Here is a 23,528-nt window from a genome sequence, read left to right as displayed (position 1 = left end):
TGTAAAGGTAATTGTAAGGCCAAAATCACCAAGAAACTCATAAGCAGGATCAGAAGCAGTATTTCGAAATTCGATGTGGCAAAGCCTTCCAGCGGTCATGTCATACCAGCAAGACTAAGCTGCGCCGCACGGCGAACCATGGACCATATGCTAATATTCATTAGTTTAAGTTTGAAGACTAAGGGCATCTCTTTGTATAACATAATCTATTATATCGGATGTACTTCTTTGTAGTTTTTTTTCCGAGCCGTTCTTTTTATTCCAGTTTTTTAGCTGCCAAAATATTTTTTCTTCATTACAGGAATCTTTTCAAAGGTATGTAAAAAATTCTGGGATATGGTGCATTCTGGGGAATGGTTTTCGGGGAAATGTTTCATTCTGGGAAATGGTTTTCTGGGGAACGGTTTTCTAGGGAATGGTTTTCTGGGGTATGGTTTTCTGGGGAATGTTATAGAATCCTATTCCTCAGAAAACCGTTCCCCAGAAAACCATACCCCAGAAGTCCATTTCCCAGAATGTACCATTCCCCAGAAAACCAATTGCCAGAATGTACCATTCCCCAGAAAATCAATCCCCAGAATGCACTGTTCCCCAGAAAACCATTCCCCAGAATGTACCGTTCCCAAGAAAACAAAATACATATTGGCGCTTTGATGTTGCATAAAGAAAAAGAAGCAGAAAGATGATAATCGAAAAAATCTCCACGGGAAACCATACGAAGAAGTTTTTAAAAACTCTTCTCAAAAAATTCTAGAAGCAATTTAATTAAAAACGGCAAGCAGTACGGGGTTGGACTTTTTTTCTACTGTGTATTAAGTGTAATATCACAAAATAAAATTTCGAACAGTAATATTGTGTTTATTACACAGTAGAAGAAAAGTCCAACCCCGTACTGCTTACTGTTTTTAATTTAATTGCTTCTAGAATTTTTGGGAAGAGTTTTAAAAACTTCGTCGTATGGTTTCCCGTGGTGATTTTTTCGATTATCATCTTTCTGCTTCTTCTTCTTCATGCAACATCAAAGCGCCCCTAAGACGCTCTAAAATAATTAATCAATTAATCATGATTTCATTTTTTTGTTTTCTTACAAACATCATCGCAAGACCATAATTAAAATCATTTGTCTTGATGAGTTGTATGTGCAATGGCCATTGTGGTAATTATTAGAAACTCTAGTTTCAAATACAATGTGCCTTTTGGCATAATGACCATAAGGTGCTCGCCAGAGTAAGGTTCCTGTCAGAGTAGACGCGCCTACGCGACGTCGCGCGAAGATTGTACGCAAAGGAATAACAATCAATAATAAGGAGCTGTCAAATCGCATGGACGCTTCGTTTCGCATTGCATTTCGCGTCTACTCTGGCCACACCCTAATCGTGATGTGCGATGCGACGCGACGCGACTCACGCAAAGGAATAACAATTATTATCAATGAACTGTCAAACTGCACTGTCGCGTCACGTCGCATAGCATGGTCACGTCTACTCTGGCTTAGCATAGCATATGGTCATGTCTATTTTGACTTCACCCCAAAACAGAAAAAAAAAATTCTTCTTATTTTGAAGCATGCCTTGATTGAGGAATCAAATAGAGACCCACGCATTTGCCCGGAATAAGGCAATTAAGTCTTTTGACTCATACATTTGCCTGAAATACGCCTTCTTTCAAATCACGCGTTTGCACGGAGTGTAGCATACAAGTGGATGATGCCTTCTTTTGAAATATGAATTCACCCGCACTAATAAAAATTTACAGTTTTATTGAACAAAAATAAAAAAAAAAACAAATACTGCCGTTACACGCAGAACTGTCTCATGTGCATAGGAATGCCAGTTTACTAAAAGCATTTGCCGGAAATAAGGTGAATCATAATTAAACGCTTCTAGAAAAGCACACATTTAAATATAATACGGTAATTTTTTTCAATGACTGATTTAGGCTCACGATAATAATGCTTTCACCGAAATATTACTTTATGTGAATGAATCCTTACAACATGGAACATCGAAACAGGAAGTATTGCGGCGCGCATTGTACACCTTATCAAGCGAACCAAGACCATGGGAAAAGTACACGGTCGAACATTTTAAGCGTGAAAATGTTTCGAAAACTGTCATAGCATTTTCTGGTCAACTAAGTTCTATTGTATGCAAAGGTAATTGTAAGGCCAAAATCACGAAGCAACTCATAAGCAGGATCAGAAGCAGTTTTTCGGAATTCGATGTGGCAGAGCCTTCCAGCGGTCATGTCATACCAGCAAGACTATGCTGCGCCGCGCTTCGAACCATGGACCATATGCTAATATTCATTAGTCTAAGTTTGAAGACTAAGGGCAACTCTTTGTATAAAATAATATATTATATCAGATTTAACTATACTTCTTTGTAGTTTTTTCCCGAGCCGTTCTTTTTATTCCAAGTTTTTAGATGCCAAAATCTTTTTTCTTCATTGCAGGAATCTTTTTAAAGGTATGAAAAAAATTCTGGGATATGGTGCATTCTGGGGAATGGTTTTCGGGGGAATGTTTCGTTCTGGGAAATGGTTTTCTGGGGTATGGTTTTCTGGGGAATGTTATAGAATCGGTATGAAGGATCTCAAGCTAAAAAGCAATATTTCAACCATAAAATAATATTGCAAGTACACTAGCGCCGCCTATTTGTAAATTTCCTAATTATTTTTTCCGTCACATGACAGCCCATTTCCACCAGACGAACTTTGTTTAAGACGTCATATTTACAAATTTCAAATTCGTGCTATAAGAATATTTACAATGAGGAAAATTCCGTGAATCGGAATTACTTGAGTAGTCTAAAATAATGAATTCAAATATACCACCACCTAGCGGCCAAGCTCTAAACTAATCAATACCTCATGTCAAAGCACACGCCTTCCTGCATAACCTTTTTGAAAAGGTGCATGGGTAGGATTTTCACATATTAGTAATACAAGCATGAAAAATCACTGTACCCTTTTTCACGAAAACCCCTCCCCGCGATGTAACCGCCCACATATAGTCAATCTTTGGTAACGATTAAATTATCTTCTAAAACAGTTCCAAAAATTGACCAAACAATAAAAAAGTTATAGTAATTTCAATTTGACCCCAGAGCACAGCCAACGTTTTTTGAAAAAAGTACACAGTACACAGATTTTTCAAGCGAATTTGCACCTAGGAGACAGATCTCGAAGAGTTTTACCAAACTACCAAAAATTAGGAGAAGCGGTTGAAAACTAAAAAAATGGCAGCCACTCAAAGTGGCCTGGGGTCATATTGACTCCAGAGCACAGACAAAAAGTTAAACATGTTCAACTTTTGGCAAGCCAATTGAATTCAACTGAGTTGTCAACGCCTTGAAATGTTGTACAACTGTTGTACGACTCCCCCAGCTAATTTGGTTCGGTCGGGCAAAGTCGAACCGTCTATGGGTAATTGGGCATGTTGTACAAATGTTGGACAGTACAACAGACGGTCCAACTTTACTCCGACCGAACCAAATTTATTTTAACTTACCGTGAAGTACCCTAATTTCGCGCACTTAAGATCTGACAAAGTTAAAACGTTCATTAAAAAACATGTAGTGGCCATTTGGAAACATTTGCTACTGCATCACATAGTAGAAGGATTCTAGGTTCTCAAAAAATGTTACTTGCAAATTTTGCTGCTATTTAAAAAATTGGAGTATGAATCCGAGACCGTTAGATGATCCTTATTTTGCGCAAGAAAATAGGATAGTTCCTAATTTCGCGCAAAAGTGTTCCTAACTTCGCTCATGTTTGGAATTGAATATCGTTATTGGTTTGATGAAATATAATCAATTAACCAATAGAAGCATGCATCCATTGTTCAAAATATGCAGATAATGGTATCAGACAGCCGTCAGTGACCCATTCTTTAATCGAAATGGTATGTGCCTATATTTCGACCCTGGAGCTTTGCTTAGATTTTACTTCATGCATTTTAGTTGACACAAGTCATAACTCCTAAAATATCGTTTGCTTATGAAATATGTACCATATTTTAAGAAAAAAGGCATTGTGTAAGCAATGTTCAGCTGGTGTATGAAAAAGTTTAAATTTTCGAGACGTCATGAAAGAACTTCTTAAATTCCGCTATCTCTTACATAGGACATCTTCAAAATGTGTTTTATTCAAGACATTTTCAATATAATATACATTATCGAAAAAGCTGCTGTAATTTTATCTTAAGTTTAGCATCATTTTACACATCGCACATTTTAGCATCATTTCACACATCGGATTAGATAGCTATTGCAGGCACTGATCTATGAGATTTTTCAAGTCAACATGTCGGTGGTTATCCGCCTGAAAATTAGATAAAAAGCGTATGGGAATGAACTTTTCGGGTTCTATTCAGTGTGAAACTGTTCTGTGTATTATATTGCTTTTGTTTAATTAGAATGTTGCAAATGAAACTACGCAACAACAATAAACGAAATTAGGCACCATAATTACTCTCATATACCTAATTTCGTTCACAAAGCGAAAGTCTAAATAAACACAAAATACATAAAATTTTACACTTTTCAATAGTAATGACGAATAAACATATCTAACAGAGCATAATGGATACAAATATTTCCAAAAGTAGCCAGTTTTGTACAATAAAATCATTTGCTTACTCGGGTCATGTTCTTCGTCGCTGTGCTAAGCACAAGCAAATATGGCGGTCGATGGGAGGATCAAATTGAAATAATTTTATTTGGTGTACTAAACCAAGTTTGTTTTTCAAATTTTTTCGTAAAAAACATTCGACAACAATGATATTTTGTAATCCTCCAGATTTTTCAATTTTGACTGGCACCTAAAATTTGAAAAAAATAAATGATTTTATAATGCGCGAAGTTAGGGCGCGCGCGAAATTAGGGCACATCACGGTACACTCTTCTATAGGGAACAACTAAAAATTAAAAAAACCAGATTAATCCACCTAGCGGTGATGGTGCCTTTCTCGTTCGTTCAAAAGGTTTGGAAAAATCTCAAATAACACCAATATGTGGATTGGTCTTATTTTTCATATTTGTTTATATGCATAAAAAAAATTCTCACCATACGCAATGTGTTGCCAGCAAATCGGATGAGCATAAGAGCAAAAAATGGCATTTAATTTTGTAGTTTTAAAATTAGTATTTTCGCCATAACTTTTGACCCAATTGTACGATCCGGCCAAGTTTTTATAGGAAACAATGAGACAAGATTCTGCGTCGAATGCAATTTGTTGCGAGCGACCTGAGAAGCAATACATATTGCACATCAATCACAGTAACTTATATATGACCGGATTCAGTCACAATATGGTTACTGCAACCATATTTGTTGAACTTGTGTTGCTTGGGGAATAGATGAAGTCTAAGTGCTAAACAAGAGAGCTAGACTTTTTTGAACTCTTTTTCACAATAAATCTTCTATATCTATATAATAAAAATGAGTTGAGATTTCCTTCCTGACGATTTAACACGGCGAACGGGATTACCAATTTGCAAGATTTTTTCTCTAATCGATTCGTTTTGGGATCCGCAAGGTTTGGATATACAAAAAGTTGGTGATTTAATGTAAAAAATCAATAGAATATAATTTTGGGTCAGCTGTTAAGGAAAACAAAACAAATACACGGAAATTTATCTAGAGTACTGTGCTGCAAATAGTTCATTGTTACATTTGCAACACCCGGGCAAAGCTGGGTTTGTTTCGCTAGTAGTAATATAAATAGTAATAACATCTAAGCCCATAGTCCGATCTGGCCAATTTTCAATAAGAAAATATGAGACATTCTGCGTCGAATGCAATTTAATGCGAGCAAATCGGTTGAGGAAAAGTGGCTGAAAAATGAGTGAGTTTTTTTTAGCGATTTTTCCATAAAAAAATGGTATAATTTTCGATCCCATAGTCCGATATGGACAATTTTCAATAGGAAACAACGGGACAGGATTCTACGTCGAATGCAACTTGTTGTGAGCAAATCGGTTAAGGATATGTGCTCGAAAAATGAGTGAAATTTTTTACGCGAGTTTTTCGTATGAATTTGTCTTTTGGCCATAACCTTCGATTCCATAGTTCGATCTGGCCAACTTCAAATAGGAAACAATGGGACAGGATTCTGCGTCGAATGTAACTTGTTGCGAGCAAATCGGTTGAGGATAAGTGCCCGAAAAATGAGTGACATTTTTTACGCGATTTTTTCGTATGAATTTGTATTTTGGCCATAACTCTCGATCCCATAGTCCGATCTGGCCAATTTCAAATAGAAAACAATAAGACAGGATTCTGCGTCGATTGCTACCTGTTGCGAGCAAATCGGTTGAGGATAAGTGCCCGAAAAATGAGGGACATTTTTTACGCGATTTTTTCGTATGAATTTGTCTTTTGGCCATAACTTTCGATCCCATAGTCCGATCAATTCCAAATAGGAAACAATGGGACAGGATTCTGCGTTGAATGCAACTTGCTCCGAGCAAATCGGTGTAGGATAAGTGCCCGAAAAATGAGTGACATTTTTTGAGTAGCCTGCACACACACACACACACACACACACACACACACACACACACACACACACACACACACACACACACACACACACACACACACACACACACACACACACACACACACACACACACACACACACACACACACACACACACACACACACGGGTTCCGAGCCCGAGGACGGAAAGGGGTCCTCGTCAAAAGGACGATGGGCTTGGCGGCAATGGAAACGGTTTAGCTGGTCGGGGATGCAGCCCTGCCTCCCTCATTGGAGGTGGCCCCTAACCCAGCACTTCCTGGTCAACCCAGGATGTCTGTTGAGCAGATCCCCCCTCCATTGTTTAGGAAGAAAAAACACACACACACACACACACACACACATTAGGGGAGAGGGTAACTCAAGTAACCTTCTGTTACTTGGGTGGGTTTAGTGGGTCCGGCGGTTTGGCCTTCTGCCTAACGCGTCAACCCCACTCCCTGAGTGATAATTTCAGGTGTCTGTATGCAGATTTGCCTTCATCCCTCTATAAAAAAAAAAAAAAAAAAAAACACACACACACACACATGGGGGCAGCAGGGACTTTGTCCAAGGGCTTGACGACCCCTCCCCATGGCCACTGCGAGTTAGACCGGGACCATCGTCCCTAACCCCTAATCCCAAGGCGTCAAGCGACCCGTGCCGAGGGGATGCATGGCCATGTACCTGGGCACCCCCCACAGTAATTGTCCCTTACCGCGTCATGCTGGGCTCTGGCGTGGTGAACCTCTTTTCCCGAGCAACTCGTGGGATCAAAATGGAAAACCAAGACAATTCTTCAACTAGTGGTAGTAGTGTAGGCGACAACCCCTTCGCAAGAGGTGGGTTGTTCAGGTCTCCGCCTAGGAGGCCAGAGGCAATAGTCGGCAGCTCAGTGCGCAGCGCCAGCGTGGGTCACTTAACCTTCCTCTCGGCTAAAAAAACGCCGGTAGAGGTTATTGACGGCCCATGGCTTGTGGAGGCGATGAACCGCAAACGCGATGGGCTTTCGGCCTTCGAGGTGGCGACGGAACAGCTGGACGCCATCATCGACTTTGCGTCATCGAAGCATAATATCAGTAAGGACCTCAAGAGGAGCTTGCTGAAACTTCGAAAGTCGATGTTGGACGCCAAGCTGGAAACGGCGGTCGGGACGGCCAAGTGCGAACCCGTGAAATCCATGGAGTCGAGGTCTACCCAGACTAGGGCCCACGAATTCGCGGATTTGGGCAAGGTCGAATCGACCGAGGGCGTGCCAGCGAAGACGGTGTTGCCAAAGTCTACCCAGACTGAGGCTCAAGTATTCGCGGGCACGTCGGGGGTGGCTGCTCCAACGGAGCAGACACAAAAACGGGGGAGACAGTCTCCAGGGGATGAGCTCCCTGGGGGCCGTCCCAAAACGCGGAGGGTTACTACCCCGAACAAAGGTAGTGGGGCTGGGAAGCTGAACCCCGGCCAGGTACCTCCAAAACTGGGGAGGAAGGACCTGGAAAGGTCCGTCCACCCAGGAAAGACGGTGGTAGGTTACGGCAGGCTGAGAGCTCTCAGCCGCCCTAGACCAGGGAAATAGAGGGGATGACGCCTCCTGGACCTTGGTCAAGAACAAGAGGAAACCGAAGACGTCAAGGGCCGAAAAGAAGGCCCAGGCGAATGAGGGTAGCAAGAAGTCTAGGGTAGGCGCCAAGGGCGATGCCCTAGTCATCAAAATGGACGAGGCTAAGTACTCGGACGTCTTGAAGGCGATGAGGAGTGACGTCAAGCTCGGTGAACTTTGGCGCCGACGTACGTCGAATAAGACGTACCCGGATGGGCGAGATGATCCTCGAGCTAAAGCGGGGCGTCTCGCAAAAGGGCGCCGCCTACAAGAAGTTGGCGGAGGAAGTCCTAGGCGAGACGGTCAAGGTGAGGGCACTCACGACGGAGGTGAATTTAAGGGTTAAAGACCTGGACGAGATCACCGAAGTCGAAGAGCTCGTCACGGCACTGCGGCGACAGTGCGAAGTGGAGGCGTCCACCGCAGCCGTTCGGCTACGGAAAGGTCCGGCAGGGACACAGGTAGCATTGGTTCGGCTACCTGCAGCGAACGCCTCCAAGGTAGTCGAGTTAGGGAGCGTCAAGGTGGGGTGGTCGGTATGCCCTGTGGGCATATATGAGCAACCCGAAGTTTGCTTCAAGTGCCTGAACCCGGGGCACAAGCAATGGGACTGCAAAGGCCCTGACAGAAGCAAGCTCTGTCGACGCTGCGGATTGGAGGGACATAAGGCACAATGCTGCACGAACCCTCCCAACTGTTTGATCTGTTCCAGCAAAGCTGCGAACTGCAAGCACCCCATGGGGGTTCTGAAGTGCCTGGCGTTTAAGCGTGCTGCAAAATCACAGTGCAGGTAACGCAGCTAAACCTGAACCATCAGGATGCAGCCCAGCAACTGCTGTGTCAGACAGTTGCTGAATGGGGAACGGATATCGCCATCATAGCAGATCCTTACCGGGTACCCGCCAGGAACGATAATTGGGTCACCGATGGGTCTAAAATGGCGGCGATATGGACAACGGGGAAATACCCAGTCCAAGAGTTGGTGTCTTCGACACACGAGGGCTTCGTCATTGCCAAAATCAACGGGGTCTTCTTCTGCAGCTGCTATGCGCCTCCTCGATGGTCGATCGAGCAGTTCGGTCGAATGCTAGATTGTTTGACGGCTAACTTTATGGGGCGTAGGCCGGTGGTGATAGCGGGGGACTTCAACGCTTGGGCCGTGGAATGGGGAAGCCGATCAACGAACCAACGGGGGCAGATCCTGCTGGAATCACTGGCCATGTTGGATGTGGACTTGGCTAATGTCGGTACCAAAAGTACCTACAGCTGGAACGGCGCCGAGTCGATTATCGACGTTACGTTCTGGAGCCCTGGCCAAAGTAGTTCGAACTGGAGGGAAGATGATGGCTACACTCACAACGACCACCTGGCGGTTCGCTACAGTATCGACTATACGACCAGCATTCAGCGGACGGAAGAAGGGGCGAGGCCTAGTCCTCGTATGTGGAAGACATCATACTTCGACGACGAGGTGTTTAAGGAAGCGCTCCGCCGCGAGCACAATACTCGGTCTGAGCGGCGAGCAGCTGGTAACAGTACTCTCGCGTGCATGCGATGCCACCATGCCCAGGGAAAGTCCACCCTAGGAATGGGAGACCACCTGCTTACTGGTGGACTCAAGCAATTGCGAACCTGCGCCACGCCTGCCTACGGGCAAGGAGGCGGATGCAGCGAGCACGCACAGAAGAGGAGCGTGTTGAACGACGGGTGGCGTTCGTGGCTGCTAGAGCCGCTCTGAAGACTGAGATTAGATCAAGCAAAAAAGCCTGCTTCGAGGGCCTGTGTCAAAGTGCCAACGCGAATCCATGGGTGATGCCTATAGGGTCGTAATGGCAAAGACACGTGGGGCGATGGCCCCTACAGAGCGGTCTCCAGAGATGCTGGAGAGGATCATGGCGGGGCTCTTCCCACGTAACGACCCAAGTCCCTGGCCTCCCTTTGTGGAGCTGCCACGGGCCAGGGTGGCCGACGAAGGAAGAGTAACGGTGGCGGAACTTGTGGGGATTGCACAGTCCCTTAGTGTAGGTAAGGCGCCAGGACCGGATGGTATTCCGAACCTGGCCATCAAAGCGGCCATTGCCGAGGCTCCCGAGATTTTCAGATCTGTTATGCAGAGATGCCTGGACGAGGGAGTCTTCCCTGAAGCATGGAAAAGGCAGAGCTTGGTCCTATTGCCAAAAGCGGGAAAAACCACCGGGGGATCCGTCGGCATATAGACCAATATGCCTGCTTGATACGGCGGGGAAGGTGCTCGAGAAGATCATCCTCAACAGGTTGTTGATACGCATGGAGGGTGCGGATGGTCTATCGAGTAACCAGTTTGGCTTTCGAAAGGGTAAGTCGACCGTAGACGCTATCTTGTCAGTTACCAACCGCGGAGATAGCTATCCAGCGTAAGAGGAGGGGAGTTCGCTATTGTGCAGTAGTGACTCGACGTGAGGAATGCTTTCAATAGTGCCAGTTGAGCAGCTATTGCAGATGCGCCCTGCGTCTTGAATTCCTGAGAACCTGTACAAGATTCTCGGAAGCTACTTCCAGAATCGAGTACTGGTATACGACACGGAGGCGGGTCGGAAGTGCGTTGACATAACCTCAGGGGTTCCGCAAGGTTCCATACTGGGTCCGGTGTTATGGAGCGTCATGTACGACGGTGTCTTGAGGTTGAAGTTCCTGGTGGCGTGGCAATCGTCGGCTTCGCTGACGATATTACGCTGGAGGTCTACGGCGAATCGATCGAAGAGGTGGAATTGACTGCAGCCCACTCGATCGCAATTGTGGAGGAGTGGATGAGTTCCATGAAGTTATAACTGGCTCACCACAAGACTGAGGTGGTTGTTGTTAACAACCGAAAGTCGGAGCAACAAGCGGTGATAAGGGCAGGCAATTGCACGGTCACCTCTGAACGCTCCATCAAACTCTTGGGGGTAATGATCGACGATAAGCTCACCTTTGGTAGCCACGTCAATTACGCCTGCAAGCGTGCCTCCACAGCTATAGCGGCATTGTCCCGGATGATGTCCAATAGTCTGCGGTTTATGCCAGCAAGCGCAAGCTTCTGGCTAGCGTTGCTCTGTCCATACTGAGGTATGGGGGGCAGCTTGGGGCACGGCCCTGCGTATTAACTGCTACAGAACGAAGTTAGAAAGTACGTATAGGCTCATGTGCCTAAGAGTTGCGAGCGCGTACCGTACTGTGTCGCACGATGCACTTTGCGTCATCACCGGTATGATGCCTATTGACATCGTTATCGGTGAAGACATAGAGTGCTTCGAAATGCGCGGCACGAGAGGCATCCGTAGGACTGTCAGGTTGGCCTCAATGGTCAAATGGCAGCGTGCGTGGGACAGTTCCACTAAGGGTAGATGGACACATAGGTTGATACCGGAGATAGGTACGTGGGTCACGAGGCGCCATGGGGAAATCACTTTCCACCTGACCCAGGTCCTTACAGGCCATGGTTGTTTCAGACAGTATCTACACCGGTTCGGACACTCGGCCTCGCCCGAATGTCCGGTGTGCGTAGGTTTAGAGGAAACGGCGGAACACGTGTTGTTCGTGTGCCCGCGTTTTCGCACAATGCGTGACCACATGCTTGCCACATGTGGTCTGGACACTACCCCGGACAACCTAGTCCGGAGGATGTGTAAAGATGAAGTTGGCTGGAACGCCGTTTTATCGGCTATCGTCCAAATCGTCTCGGAGCTACACAGAAGGTGGCGCGTGGACTCGAGGAATGGCTAGTTCAGGCGCAAATAAGAGATGGTCCAAGGGTTCGGAGTCGGCTTCATGGGTCATACCGGTGCCCTGTGGTCGAACTCGATCCTTTTATCGAACAAGTGGCCGCGTGAAGAACAACATGGTATCGTCGCTTTCGCGGCGTCGGTCAACCGGGCGGGTTCCAAGGGCTTGACGACCCCTCCCCATGGCCACTGCGAGTCAGACCGGGACCATTGTCCCTAACCCCTAATCCCAAGGCGTCAAGCGACCCGTGCCGAGGGGATGCATGGCCAGGGGGTGAAATAATAAGCTAGGCCTTTAACGGAGCCTGTGGGGTACCTGGGCACCCTCCACAGTAATTGTCCCTTACCGCGTCATGCTGGGCTCTGGCGTGGTGGACCTCTTTTCCCGAGCAACTTGTGGGACCAAAATGGAAAACCAAGGCAATTCTTAAACTAGTGGTAGTAGTGTAGGCGACAACCCCTTCGCAAGAGGTGGGTTGTTCAGGTCTCCGCCTAGGAGGGGAGTTGCAATAGTCGGCAGCTCAGTGCGCAGCGCCAGTGTGGGTCACTTAACCTTCCTCTCGGCTAAAAAAACGCCGGCAGAGGTTATTGACGGCCCATGGCTTGTGGAGGCGATGAACCGCAAACGCGGTGGGCTTTCGGCCTTCGAGGTGGCGACGGAACAGCTGGACGCCATCATCGACTTTGCGTCATCGAAGCATAATATCAGTAAGGACCTCAAGAGGAGCTTGCAGAAACTTCGAAAGTCGATGTTGGACGCCAAGCTGGAAACGGCGGTCGGGACGGCCAAGTGCGAACCCGTGAAATCCATGGAGTCAAGGTCTACCCAGACTGAGGCCCAAGAATTCGCGGATTTGGGCAAGGTCGAATCGACCGAGGACGTGCCAGCGAAGACGGTGGTGCCAAAGTCTACCCAGACCGAGGCTCAAGTATTCGCGGGCACGTCGGGGTGGCTGCTTCAACGGAGCAGACACAAAAACGGGGGAGACAGTCTCCAGGGGATGAGCTCCCTGGGGGCCGCCCCAAAACGTGGAGGGTTACTACCCCGAACAAGGGTAGTGGGGCTGGGAAGCTGAACCCCGGCCAGGTACCTCCAAAACTGGGGAGGAAGGACCTGGAAAGGTCCGTCCACCCAGGAAAGACGGTGGTAAGGAGTTACGACAGGCTGAGTGCTCTCAGCCGCACCAGACCAGGAAAATAGAGGGGGATGACGCCTCCTGGAGCCTGGTCAAGAACAAGAGGAAACCGAAGGGCCGAAAAGAAGGCCCAGGCAAATGAGGGAAGCAAGAAGTCTAGGGTAGGCGCCAATCGCTCCAGAGGCGATGCCGTAGTCATAAAAACGGACGAGGCTAAGTACTCGGACGTCTTGAAGGCGATGAGGAGTGACGTTAAGCTCGGTGAACTCGGCGCCGACGACGTATCCGGACGGGCGAGATGATCCTTGAACTGAGGCGGGGCGTCTCGCAAAAGGGCGCCAAAGGGCCGCCAAGAAGTTGGCGGAGGAAGTCCTAGGCGAGACGGTCAAGGTGAGGGTACTCACGACGGAGGTAAATCTAAGGGTTGAAGACCTGGACGAGATCACCGACGTCGAAGAGCTCGTCACGGCACTGCGGCGACAGTGTGAAGTGGAGGCGTCCACCGCAGCCGTTCGGCTACGGAAAGGTCCAGCAGGGACACAGGTAGCATTGGTTCGGCTACCTGCAGCTGACGCCTCCAAGGTAGTCGAGTTAGGGAGCGTCAAGGTGGGGTGGTCGGTATGCCCTGTGGGCATATACGAGCAACCCGAAGTTTGCTTCAAGTGCCTGGAACCGGGGCACAAGCAATGGGACTGCAAAGGGACATAAGGACATAAGGACATAAGGGACATAAGGCACAATGCTGCACGAACCCTCCCAACTGTTTGATCTGTTCCAGCAAAGCTGCGAACAGCAAGCACCCCATGGGGGGTTCGAAGTACCCGGCGTTTAAGCGTGTTGCAAAATCACAGTGCAGGTAACGCAGCTAAACCTGAACCATCAGGATGCACCCCAGCAACTGCTGTGTCAGACAGTTGCTGAATGGGGGACGGATATCGCCATCATAGCAGATCCTTACCGGGTACCCGCCAGGAACGGTAATTGGGTCACCGATGGGTCTCAAATGGCAGCGATATGGACAACGGGGAAATACCCAGTTCAAGAGTTGGTGTCTTCGACACACGAGGGCTTCGTCATTGCCAAAATCAACGGGGTCTTCTTCTGCAGCTGCTATGCGCCTCCTCGATGGTCGATCGAGCAGTTCGGTCGAATGCTAGATTGTTTGACGGCTAACTTGATGGGGCGTAGGCCGGTGGTGATAGCGGGGACTTCAACGCTTGGGCCGTGGAATGGGGAAGCCGATCCACGAATCAACGGGGCAGATTCTGCTGGAATCACTGGCCATGTTGGATGTGGACTTGGCTAAAGTCGGTACCAAAAGTACCTACCGCTGAAACGGGGCCGAGTCGATCATCGACGTTACATTCTGGAGCCCTGGCCAAACGAGTAGTTCGAACTGGAGGGTAGATGATGGCTATACTCACAGCGACCACCTGGCGGTTCGCTACAGTATCGACTATACGACCAGCATTTAGCGGACGGAAGAAGGAGGGAGGGCTAGCCCTCGTATGTGGAAGACATCGTACTTCGACGACGAGGTGTTTAAGGAAGCGCTCCGCCGCGAGCACAATACTCTCGGTCTGAGCGGCGAGCAACTGGTAACAGTACTCTCGCGTGCATGCGATGCCACCATGCCTAGTCCACCCTAGGAATGGGAGACCACCGGCTTACTGGTGGACTCAAGCAATTGCGAACCTGCGCTGCGCCTGCCTACGGGCAAGGAGGCAGATGCAGCGAGCACGCACAGAAGAGGAGCGTGTTGAACGACGGGTGGCGTTCGTGGCTGCTAGAGCCGCTCTGAAGACTGAGATTAGATCAAGCAAAAAAGCCTGCTTCGAGGGCCTGACGCCTATAGGGTCGTAATGGCTAAGACACGTGGGGCGATGGCCCCTACAGAGCGGTCTCCAGAGATGCTGGAGAGGATCATCGCGGGGCTCTTCCCACGTCACGACCCAAGTCCCTGGCCTCCCTTTGTGGAGCTGCCAGGGTGGCCGACGAGGGAAGAGTAACTGTGGCGGAACTTGCGGGGATTGCACAGTCCCTTAGTGTAGGTAAGGCGCCAGGACCGGATGGTATTCCGAACCTGGCCATCAAAGCGGCCATTGCTGAGGCTCCCGAGATGTTCAGATCTGTCATGCAGAGATGCCTGGACGAGGGAGTCTTCCCTGAAGCATGGAAAAGGCAGAGCTTGGTCCTATTGCCAAAGGCGGGAAAACCACTGGGGGATCCGTCGGCATATAGACCAATATGCCTGCTTGATACGGCGGGGAAGGTGCTCGAGAAGATCATCCTCAACAGGTTGTTGATACGCACGGAGGGTGCGGATAGTCTATCGAGTAACCAGTTTGGCTTCCGAAAGGGTAAGTCGACCGTAGACGCTATCTTGTCGGTTACCAAATCCGCGGAGATAGCTATCCAGCGTAAGAGGAGGGGAGTTCGCTATTGTGCAGTAGTGACTCTCGACGTGAGGAATGCTTTCAATAGTGCCAGTTGGGCAGCTATTGCAGATGCGCCCTGCGTCTTGAATTTCGAGTAAGGCACTTAAGATACCATAGGCTTCCAGACCGAGTACTCGGTCTGCCCGATACATGTCTGAAGCGAGGTGTCAGCCGGACTTCACTCGACCCAGGTTATGGGTGCCCACTGTTCGACACTGGCCCCCTTGAAGCATTACTAGGGCCTGCCCCTGGTACTGAAATGTCATCGGTTCACGCAAAATTTTCTACGGTCGAATATTGGTTGCACCAGTCACATAAAGTGTCAGTTGAGACACGGCCACACACACACACACACACACACACACTGGGTGTTATGCCATATCATCATCCAGCTCAGAATCATCAGACTTCATCGCTATCATCATTGTTTCACACAGGCTTGAGTTCTGCACCATCGCAGCCTGTTGACGGGATCTTTCTGCAACCAGATTTTAACACCACTCTGGATCGACGTATTTCAGCCGAACTCGGATTGTATATAAACACTATGGGTCTCCGGGCCTTCTATAAAAAGTTTGTTTTTGGAGCGATCATATAGCCTTTACCGTATACTTAGTATACGAGAAAGGCAAAAATGCATGTCCAAACAAAAATAAAAGCCACTTTGGCATATCCATTGCTAACTATATCGTGCTGCCAAATTTACCTGAAGCATTTTCAATATGATAATAAAAACAAACTTTTTATAGAAGGCCCGGAGACCCATAGTGTTATATACCAATCGACTCAGTTCGACGAATTGAGGTGATGTCCGTGTGTGTGTGTGTGTTTTTTTTTTTTTCACAATGGTTAAAGGCCATCAAAAATCTGCGCGACAGACACCTCGAGCATCCACACTATGCTCGAAGGCGAACAGGGATGGGCTCCTCCCGACCTGCTAAAAATGTGCCTCCCGGATAAACCGGGTCCCTTATCCTCCTTGCCTCGATCCCCCCGGGACCACGGGATGCTGCGACTACTTCGGGGGGGGGGGGGCTGTGCTCATGCACTTCTTCTAAAATTCCGGCCCCTAGCTTAGGCTAGTTCGCCGACTGGCTTACTGAGATCCACTGCTACGTTGTCTCGATCCCTCGGCGGTCGTACCGCAAACTTCCTTACTCGAATCCTCCTGACTTCCCCCGGCGTCGAGGGTGGTCCACCAGTTCCGGTGAAGGAAACTTCCGCACTGATGGTGCCCCGACTACCGGCGGCTATCGCAGGGGACGCTTTCGCGCATTGCGCCGTCTTCGTCTTCGGGTTGCAGAGGTGGTCCGACAGTTCCGGTGGTGGATAACGTCCGCACTGGCGGTGCCCTACATACCCGAAGCACTTCCTTCTTCTTTCTTCTTTCTTCAGTTCTTCAGTAGGTTGGCAATTCAAGTGCCGAGGTCGGTCCAACGATTCCGGTTGGCAGAAGACTTCCGGTTCGCTGGCGCCCCGACGACCCGAAACCAAACACTGCTCACTGTGCTGGATTTCGCTCCAAACCGACGCTTATTTGCTGGTCCCTTCTCCATTGACGCTGCAGCTCTGACAGTATTTGCGTCACGACTCTGCTTACTGCATTCCACGTACCCTCATCGCGACACATTCGCTCTGCGATGTTGTCCGCCCGTAGGGCAGGCATTCCTCTACGTACTTCCGCAAACCTTGGGCAATCGAATACCACGTGTTCTGGAGTCTCCTCTATGTTGATACACGCCGGGTAGAATGGCGATGACGCATGGCCACACCGATGCAGATAGTGACGGAAACAGCCATGTCCGGAAAGGAACTGTGTGAGGTAAAAGTTCACCTCTCCATGCTCCCTATACACCCACGTCGACACATTGGGGATGAGCCGGTGGGTCCACCTTCCATTATCCGCATTGTCCCACTCCTGCTGCCACTTCACCATAGAGTCTAGTCTCACCGTCTTCCTCACATTTCTGGTATCTCTCCGTTGGTAACACTCGATATCCTCTGCTAGGGTTATGCAGATTGGAATCATCCCTGCGATAACGCAAACTGCCTCCGAGGAAATGGTTCGGTACGCACTCGCGACTCGAACGGCCATTAGGCGAAACACGCTGTTCAACTTTCTGAGGTTACGTTTCGTCTTGAGCGCAGATTTTCGGATTCGCGGATGATGTCGTTCTAACGATAACCGGAGAGTCGCTGGAAGAGGTAGAAATGCTGGTGGCGGAGACGACCGACGCAGTTGAAAACTGGATGAATGGAGTCAAACTGCAGCTTGCTCACCACAAAACAGAAGTGATGCTGGTTAGCAACTGCCGCGAGATCCAGCGGATCCAGCTTACCATAGGAGGGCACAACATACCGTCCGTGCGGGCCTTGAGGCATCTAGGAGTGATGATCGACGACCGGTTGAATTTCAACACCCATGTAGACTATTCCTGCGAAAAGGCATCTAAAATGGTCAGTGCGTTTGCAAGGATCATGCCGAACGTGGGTGGCCCTAAAAGCAGCAGTAGACGTCTTCTGGCAGCAGTAGCATCCTCGATACTGAGGTACGGAGCTCCAGCCTGTGTGTGTGTGTGTGTGTGTGTGTGTGTGTGTGTCTTTTTTTTTTCTTCCTAAACAATGGAGGGGGAATCTGCTCAACAGACATCCTGGGTTGACCAAGAAGTGCTGGGTTAGGGGCCACCTCCAATGAGGGAGGCAGGACTGCATCCCCGACCAGCTAAACCGTTTCCATTGCCGTCAAGCCCATCGTCCCTTCGGTACAACCAGAAAGTAATGCTTCAAAGGGGGGCCAGTGCATAACGCACCCTCGAGGTTAGCTGCGTGTCCTTGCAGCATCGAACATCGTGACTCGCTTTTTTAGAAAAACACCATGGTATCGTGCCAGCGCATTGTCGGCTTTCCAGGTGGCCTTACCACGCCCTATGTCCTCGGAAGGTGGGCAGGGTCGACTTCGCGCCTGCTTCCCTCTGCACGACTGGTATCAAGAATGATGATGCCGCGTGCACCCCAAATTGACCTTTCTGCGATAGGGCCTATTCGCCAGCACACAGAGGGATTTGCCGACGCGGTGCCTACGCCAGCCCCAGCCTTGACGAAGACCCCTTTCCGTCCTCGGGCTCGGAACCCGCCCGGTTGACCGACGCCGCGAAAGCGACGATACCATGTTGTTCTTCACGCGGCCACTTGTTCGATAAAAGGATCGAGTTCGACCACAGGGCACCGGTATGACCCATGAAGCCGACTCCGAACCCTTGGACCACCTCTTATTTGCGCCTGAACTTGCCATTCTCGAGTCCACGCGCCACCTTCTGTGTAGCCTGAGACGATTTGGACGATAGCCGATTCAACGGCGTTCCAGCCAACTTCATCTTTACACATCCTCCGAACTAGGTTGTCCGGGGTAGTGTCCAGACCACATGTGGCAAGCATGTGGTCACGCATTGTGCGAAAACGCGGGCACACGAACAACACGTGTTCCGCCGTTTCCTCTAAACCAACGCACACCGGACACTCGGGCGAGGCCGAGTGTCCGAACCGGTGTAGGTACTGTCTGAAGCAACCATGGCCTGTAAGGACCTGGGTCAGGTGGAAAGTGATTTCCATGGCGCCTCTTGACCCACGTACCTACCCCCGGTATCACCCTATGTGTCCATCTCCCCCTAGTGGAACTGCCCCACGCACGCTGCCATCTGACCATTGAGGCCAACCTCACAGTCCTGCGGATGCCTCTCGTGCCGCGCATTTCAAAGCACTCTATGTCTTCACCGATAACGATGTGAATAGGCATCATACCGGTGATGACGCAGAGTGCATCGTGCGACACGGTACGGTACGCGCTCGCAACTCTTAGGCACATGAGCCTATACGTACCATCTAACTTCGTTCTGTAGCAGTTAATACGCAGGGCCGTGCCCTGTTGGCCCCCCATACCTCAGTATGGACAGAGAAACGCTAGCCAGAAGCTTGCGCTTGCTGGCATAAACCGCAGAGCTATTGGACATCATCCGGGACAATGCCACTATAGCTGTGGAGGCACGCTTGCAGGCGTAATTGACGTGGCTACCAAAGGTGAGCTTTTCGTCGATTTCGGTTGTTAACAACAACCACCTCAGTCTTGTGGTGAGCCAGCTCTAACTTCCTGGAACTCATCCACTCCTCCACAATTGCGATCGAGTGGGCTGCAGTCAACTCCACCTCTTCGATCGATTCGCCGTAGACCTCCAGCGTAATATCGTCAGCGAAGCCGACGATTACCACGCCCACCGGGAACTTCAACCTCAAGACACCGTCGTACATGACGTTCCATAGCACCGGACCCAGTATGGAACCTTGCGGAACCCCTGAGGTTATGGTAACGCACTTCCGACCCGCCTCCGTGTCGTATACCAGTACTCGATTCTGGAAGTAGCTTCCGAGAATCTTGTACAGACCCGGTTTATCCGGGAGGCATAAGGGACCCGGTTTATCCGGGAGGCACATTTTTAGCAGGTCGGGAGGAGCCCATCCCTGTTCGCCTTCGAGCATAGTGTGGATGCTCGAGGTGTCTGTCGCGCAGATTTTTGATGGCCTTTAACCATTGTGGAAAAAAAACACACACACACACACACACACACACACACACACACACACACACACACACACACACACACACACACACACACACACACACACACACACACACACGGACATCACCTCAATTCGTCGAACTGAGTCGATTGGTATATAACACTATGGGTCTCCGGGCCTTCTATAAAAAGTTTGTTTTTGGAGCGATCATATAGCCTTTACCGTATACTTAGTATACGAGAAAGGCAAAAATGCATGTCCAAACAAAAATAAAAGCCACTTTGGCATATCCATTGCTAACTATATCGTGCTGCCAAATTTACCTGAAGCATTTTCAATATGATAATAAATCCTCGAATATATATATATATATATATATATATATATATATATATATATATATATATATATATATATATATATTTGTCCCATGTTTGCTGGGATTTCCTATGTACATGGGATAGTTATGCGTATAACGGCAGTATACACCTAATATGTTGACGTAATGTTGTTATTTCTAATTGTTTCAAATTCAAAAGGACATTGATTTACGCAAAAGTCGGAGTGCAGGACTGTGGATTCGTCAAGGCGAAATAAAACGAGGCCATAATTATGCAGAAAGTACTTAAATTTGGCTTATTCATTATTGACTCACCTAGCGTAGATGCGCCGAGGCCACGAACGGGGCCGGTGAGCGCCGGGGCTAACTTCTACATAATCGTACACATTTTCTTTAGTTCATTCTCGCTCTCGTCGAAATCAGCCAAATGTTCCGGAGGAATCTGTTTTCCGTCCACTTTCGGCAAGTAAGGATCATAGTCCAGATCGCGTCGTTCGTAGAACAACAAATACGCTGTACTGGGATCGATCTTTGGTCGACTGGGAATCTCCCGACAGGAGCTATCGTTGTAACAATACCACGAACCGTTTGGGTTGGCCGCGTACGAAATGTAGTGTCCACCATTTAACATTCCAGAATGGCACTAGATTGTTCGATGAAAACATTAGAAATCGTACGAGTAGAAAGTTTCAATCATACTTACTACAGCAGCATACAGTTGATATTTCAAATCGAGTCGGTCCCGCTCTGGTTTAAGGTGGTGTTTGTGGAAATCTGTAAACTGCCCATCGATGACTGGCGTTTTTGTTAAGCTAGACGAAACCAGTCGTTTTCGCTGTCCTTTGGATTTTATACTTAAACGTCCTCTACCTTTGTTGGGACTGCCATCTCCGGAAGCACCATCTTGTCGTGTTATTGTTACTGGTTGACTACCGATAACAGCTGGCGTAATACCATTGATGTCATCTTGCATATCTTTCACATCTTCTCCGTCACTGTCTTCTCTGACTTCGCCCGTTATCGAGGAGATGGATACTTCGTCACTCACCTCATCGATCATCGACATTTCTCGATCAAATTCAACAATTTCTTCGTGACAGTCGTGATTTCGGACATCGTAGGTTCCTCCTCCGTCCAAAAGTTCCTTGTGTCGTAGGATAGTTTCCTGAGGTACCGAAGCTAGGTATGGTGTAGGATCAAAATCGTCGTAAGGGAAGTTGACCACCTTTTGTGACTTGACCCATTTATTGTTCACGAAGTTGAAACGCTTCAGGTGAACAATCTACAAAACAATATTAATAGTTATTGACTGTCAATTTTATGCTGAGGACTAAAACCAAACGAAACACTTACCAACACTGGTGGAAGTTTCCAAATCTGCAATTTCTTGGTAGCAGGTTTCTTTTGCTTACAATGCGAGCAGTGATACCATTGTTCTAATTTTTCCTCCGATGTAAATGCACGAAGACAGTGGTCTAGATCAACGGGTTCAGTTTGTTGCTTTCGGCAAATAGCCACAGATTCATGTTCTGTCCATAGCTAAAAAATAAAAAAATATATATTCAATATTTCTTTTTTGTTTTGTCGAACAGGTAGAATTAAACTAACGTTGGGGGGTCGCGACCTCCTTCCATAAGATTTACATAGACTGGGGGAGGGGGGTTCGCGACCCACTATAATCTAGCTAGACTATTAGTTGGTAATATTAAAGTATTTGATTTCATCAAAATATTCCAGGAATCTCATTTCAAAGGGAATGTGATAAATAATCGAAGGTTTTCCTAAAAAAAAGTTCTGTTACAGAGAGAAAGATAAAAGTTTTTCGGGACCCGATAGTTCAGTACATTTTTTTTAAATAGTAGCGGAATGAAAGTTTAGGAGCTATATTTTTACGTAGTTTAAAGGTGGTCAAAGTGTTGACAAAGCTTGTTTTTGCCTTTCTCGTATACTAATTATACGTAAAGGCTATATGATCGCTCCAAAAACTAACTTTTTATAGAAGACCAGGGACCCATTGTGTTATATACCGATCGACGAATTGAGGTGATGTCTGTGTGCGCGTGTGTTTTTTTTTTTCTTGATAAGCAATGGAGGGGGAATCTGCTCAACAGACATCCTGGGTTGGACGTCCAGGAAGTGCGGGATTAGGGACCACCTCCATCAGCAAACGAGGGAGGCAGGACTATATCCCCGACCCGTTAAACCATTTCCATTGCCGACAAGCCCATCGTCTCTTCAATACAACCAGAAAGTAATGCTTCAAAGGGGGGGCCAGTGCACAACGCACCCTCGAGGTTAGCTGCATGTCCTTGCAGCACCGAACATCGTGACTCGCTTTTTTAGAAGAACACCATGGTATCGTGCCAGCGCATTGACGGCTTTCCAGGTGGCCTTACCACGCCCTATGACCTCGGAAGGTGGGAATGGTCGACTTCGCGCCTGCTTCCCTCTGCACGGCTGGTATCAAGAATGATGATGCGCGTGCACCCCAAATTGACCTCTCTGCGATAGGGTCAATTCGCCAACACAAGGAGGGACTTGCCGACGCGGTACCTACGCCTGCCCCAGTCTTGACGAGGACCCCTTTCCGTTCCGGACTAGGAACCCGCTCGGTTGACCGACGCCGCGAAAGCGACGATACCATGTTGTTCTTCGCGCGGCCACTTGTTCGATAAAGGGATCGAGTTCGACCAGATGGCACCGGTATGACCCATGAAGCCGACTCCGAACCCTTGGACCACCTCTTATTTGCCTGAACCAGCCGTTCCTCGAGTCCACGCGCCACCCTCTGTGTCCGAACCGGTGTAGATGCTGTCTGAAGCAACCATGGCCTGTAAGGACCTGGGTCAGGTGAAAAGTGATTTCCCCATGGCGCCTCTTGACTTGACCCACGTACCTATCTCCGGTATCAACCTATGTGTCCATCTACCCTTAGTGGAACTGTCCCACGCACGCTGCCATTTGACCATTAGAGTAGAGTGGGGCAAGAGTACGCACTAAGTTTTCAATCGATCATGTGGCCCTTATGAAGCAAGCTTCTGCATATTAAATCAATATCGATGATTCATATACTCTTCCTATATGTTACCCAGCGGAAAAAAATATTGAAATTATTGAAATTCGTTTTAGTAGAAACCTTATTGCAAGACAAGTGAAAAACGCACTCTTACCCCACCGGTGGGGTA

The 23,528-nt window shown here is 48.2% G+C and overlaps 1 protein-coding gene across 13 annotated transcripts in view; it reads right to left on the bottom strand.

Annotated features, from left to right (window-relative positions):
* Positions 1–23,528, bottom strand: part of LOC134220824 (ubiquitin carboxyl-terminal hydrolase 32) — a 174,269-nt gene that overhangs the window by 16,555 nt on the left and 134,186 nt on the right. For all 13 annotated transcript variants that reach the window (XM_062699923.1, XM_062699926.1, XM_062699935.1 and 10 more), the window contains 3 exons: positions 21,697–21,882; positions 21,047–21,625; positions 20,659–20,986 (listed from right to left, as the gene is read on the bottom strand). In XM_062699923.1, the coding sequence (XP_062555907.1) occupies positions 20,714–20,986; positions 21,047–21,625; positions 21,697–21,882 (1,038 nt within the window). In that variant the 3' untranslated portion in view covers positions 20,659–20,713. The remainder of the gene's footprint in view (positions 1–20,658; positions 20,987–21,046; positions 21,626–21,696; positions 21,883–23,528) is intronic.

Source organism: Armigeres subalbatus, chromosome 3 (genome assembly GCF_024139115.2).
Source record: "Armigeres subalbatus isolate Guangzhou_Male chromosome 3, GZ_Asu_2, whole genome shotgun sequence".
NCBI lineage: Eukaryota > Metazoa > Arthropoda > Insecta > Diptera > Culicidae > Armigeres > Armigeres subalbatus.
This window is presented reverse-complemented; position numbering and strand designations above follow the sequence as displayed.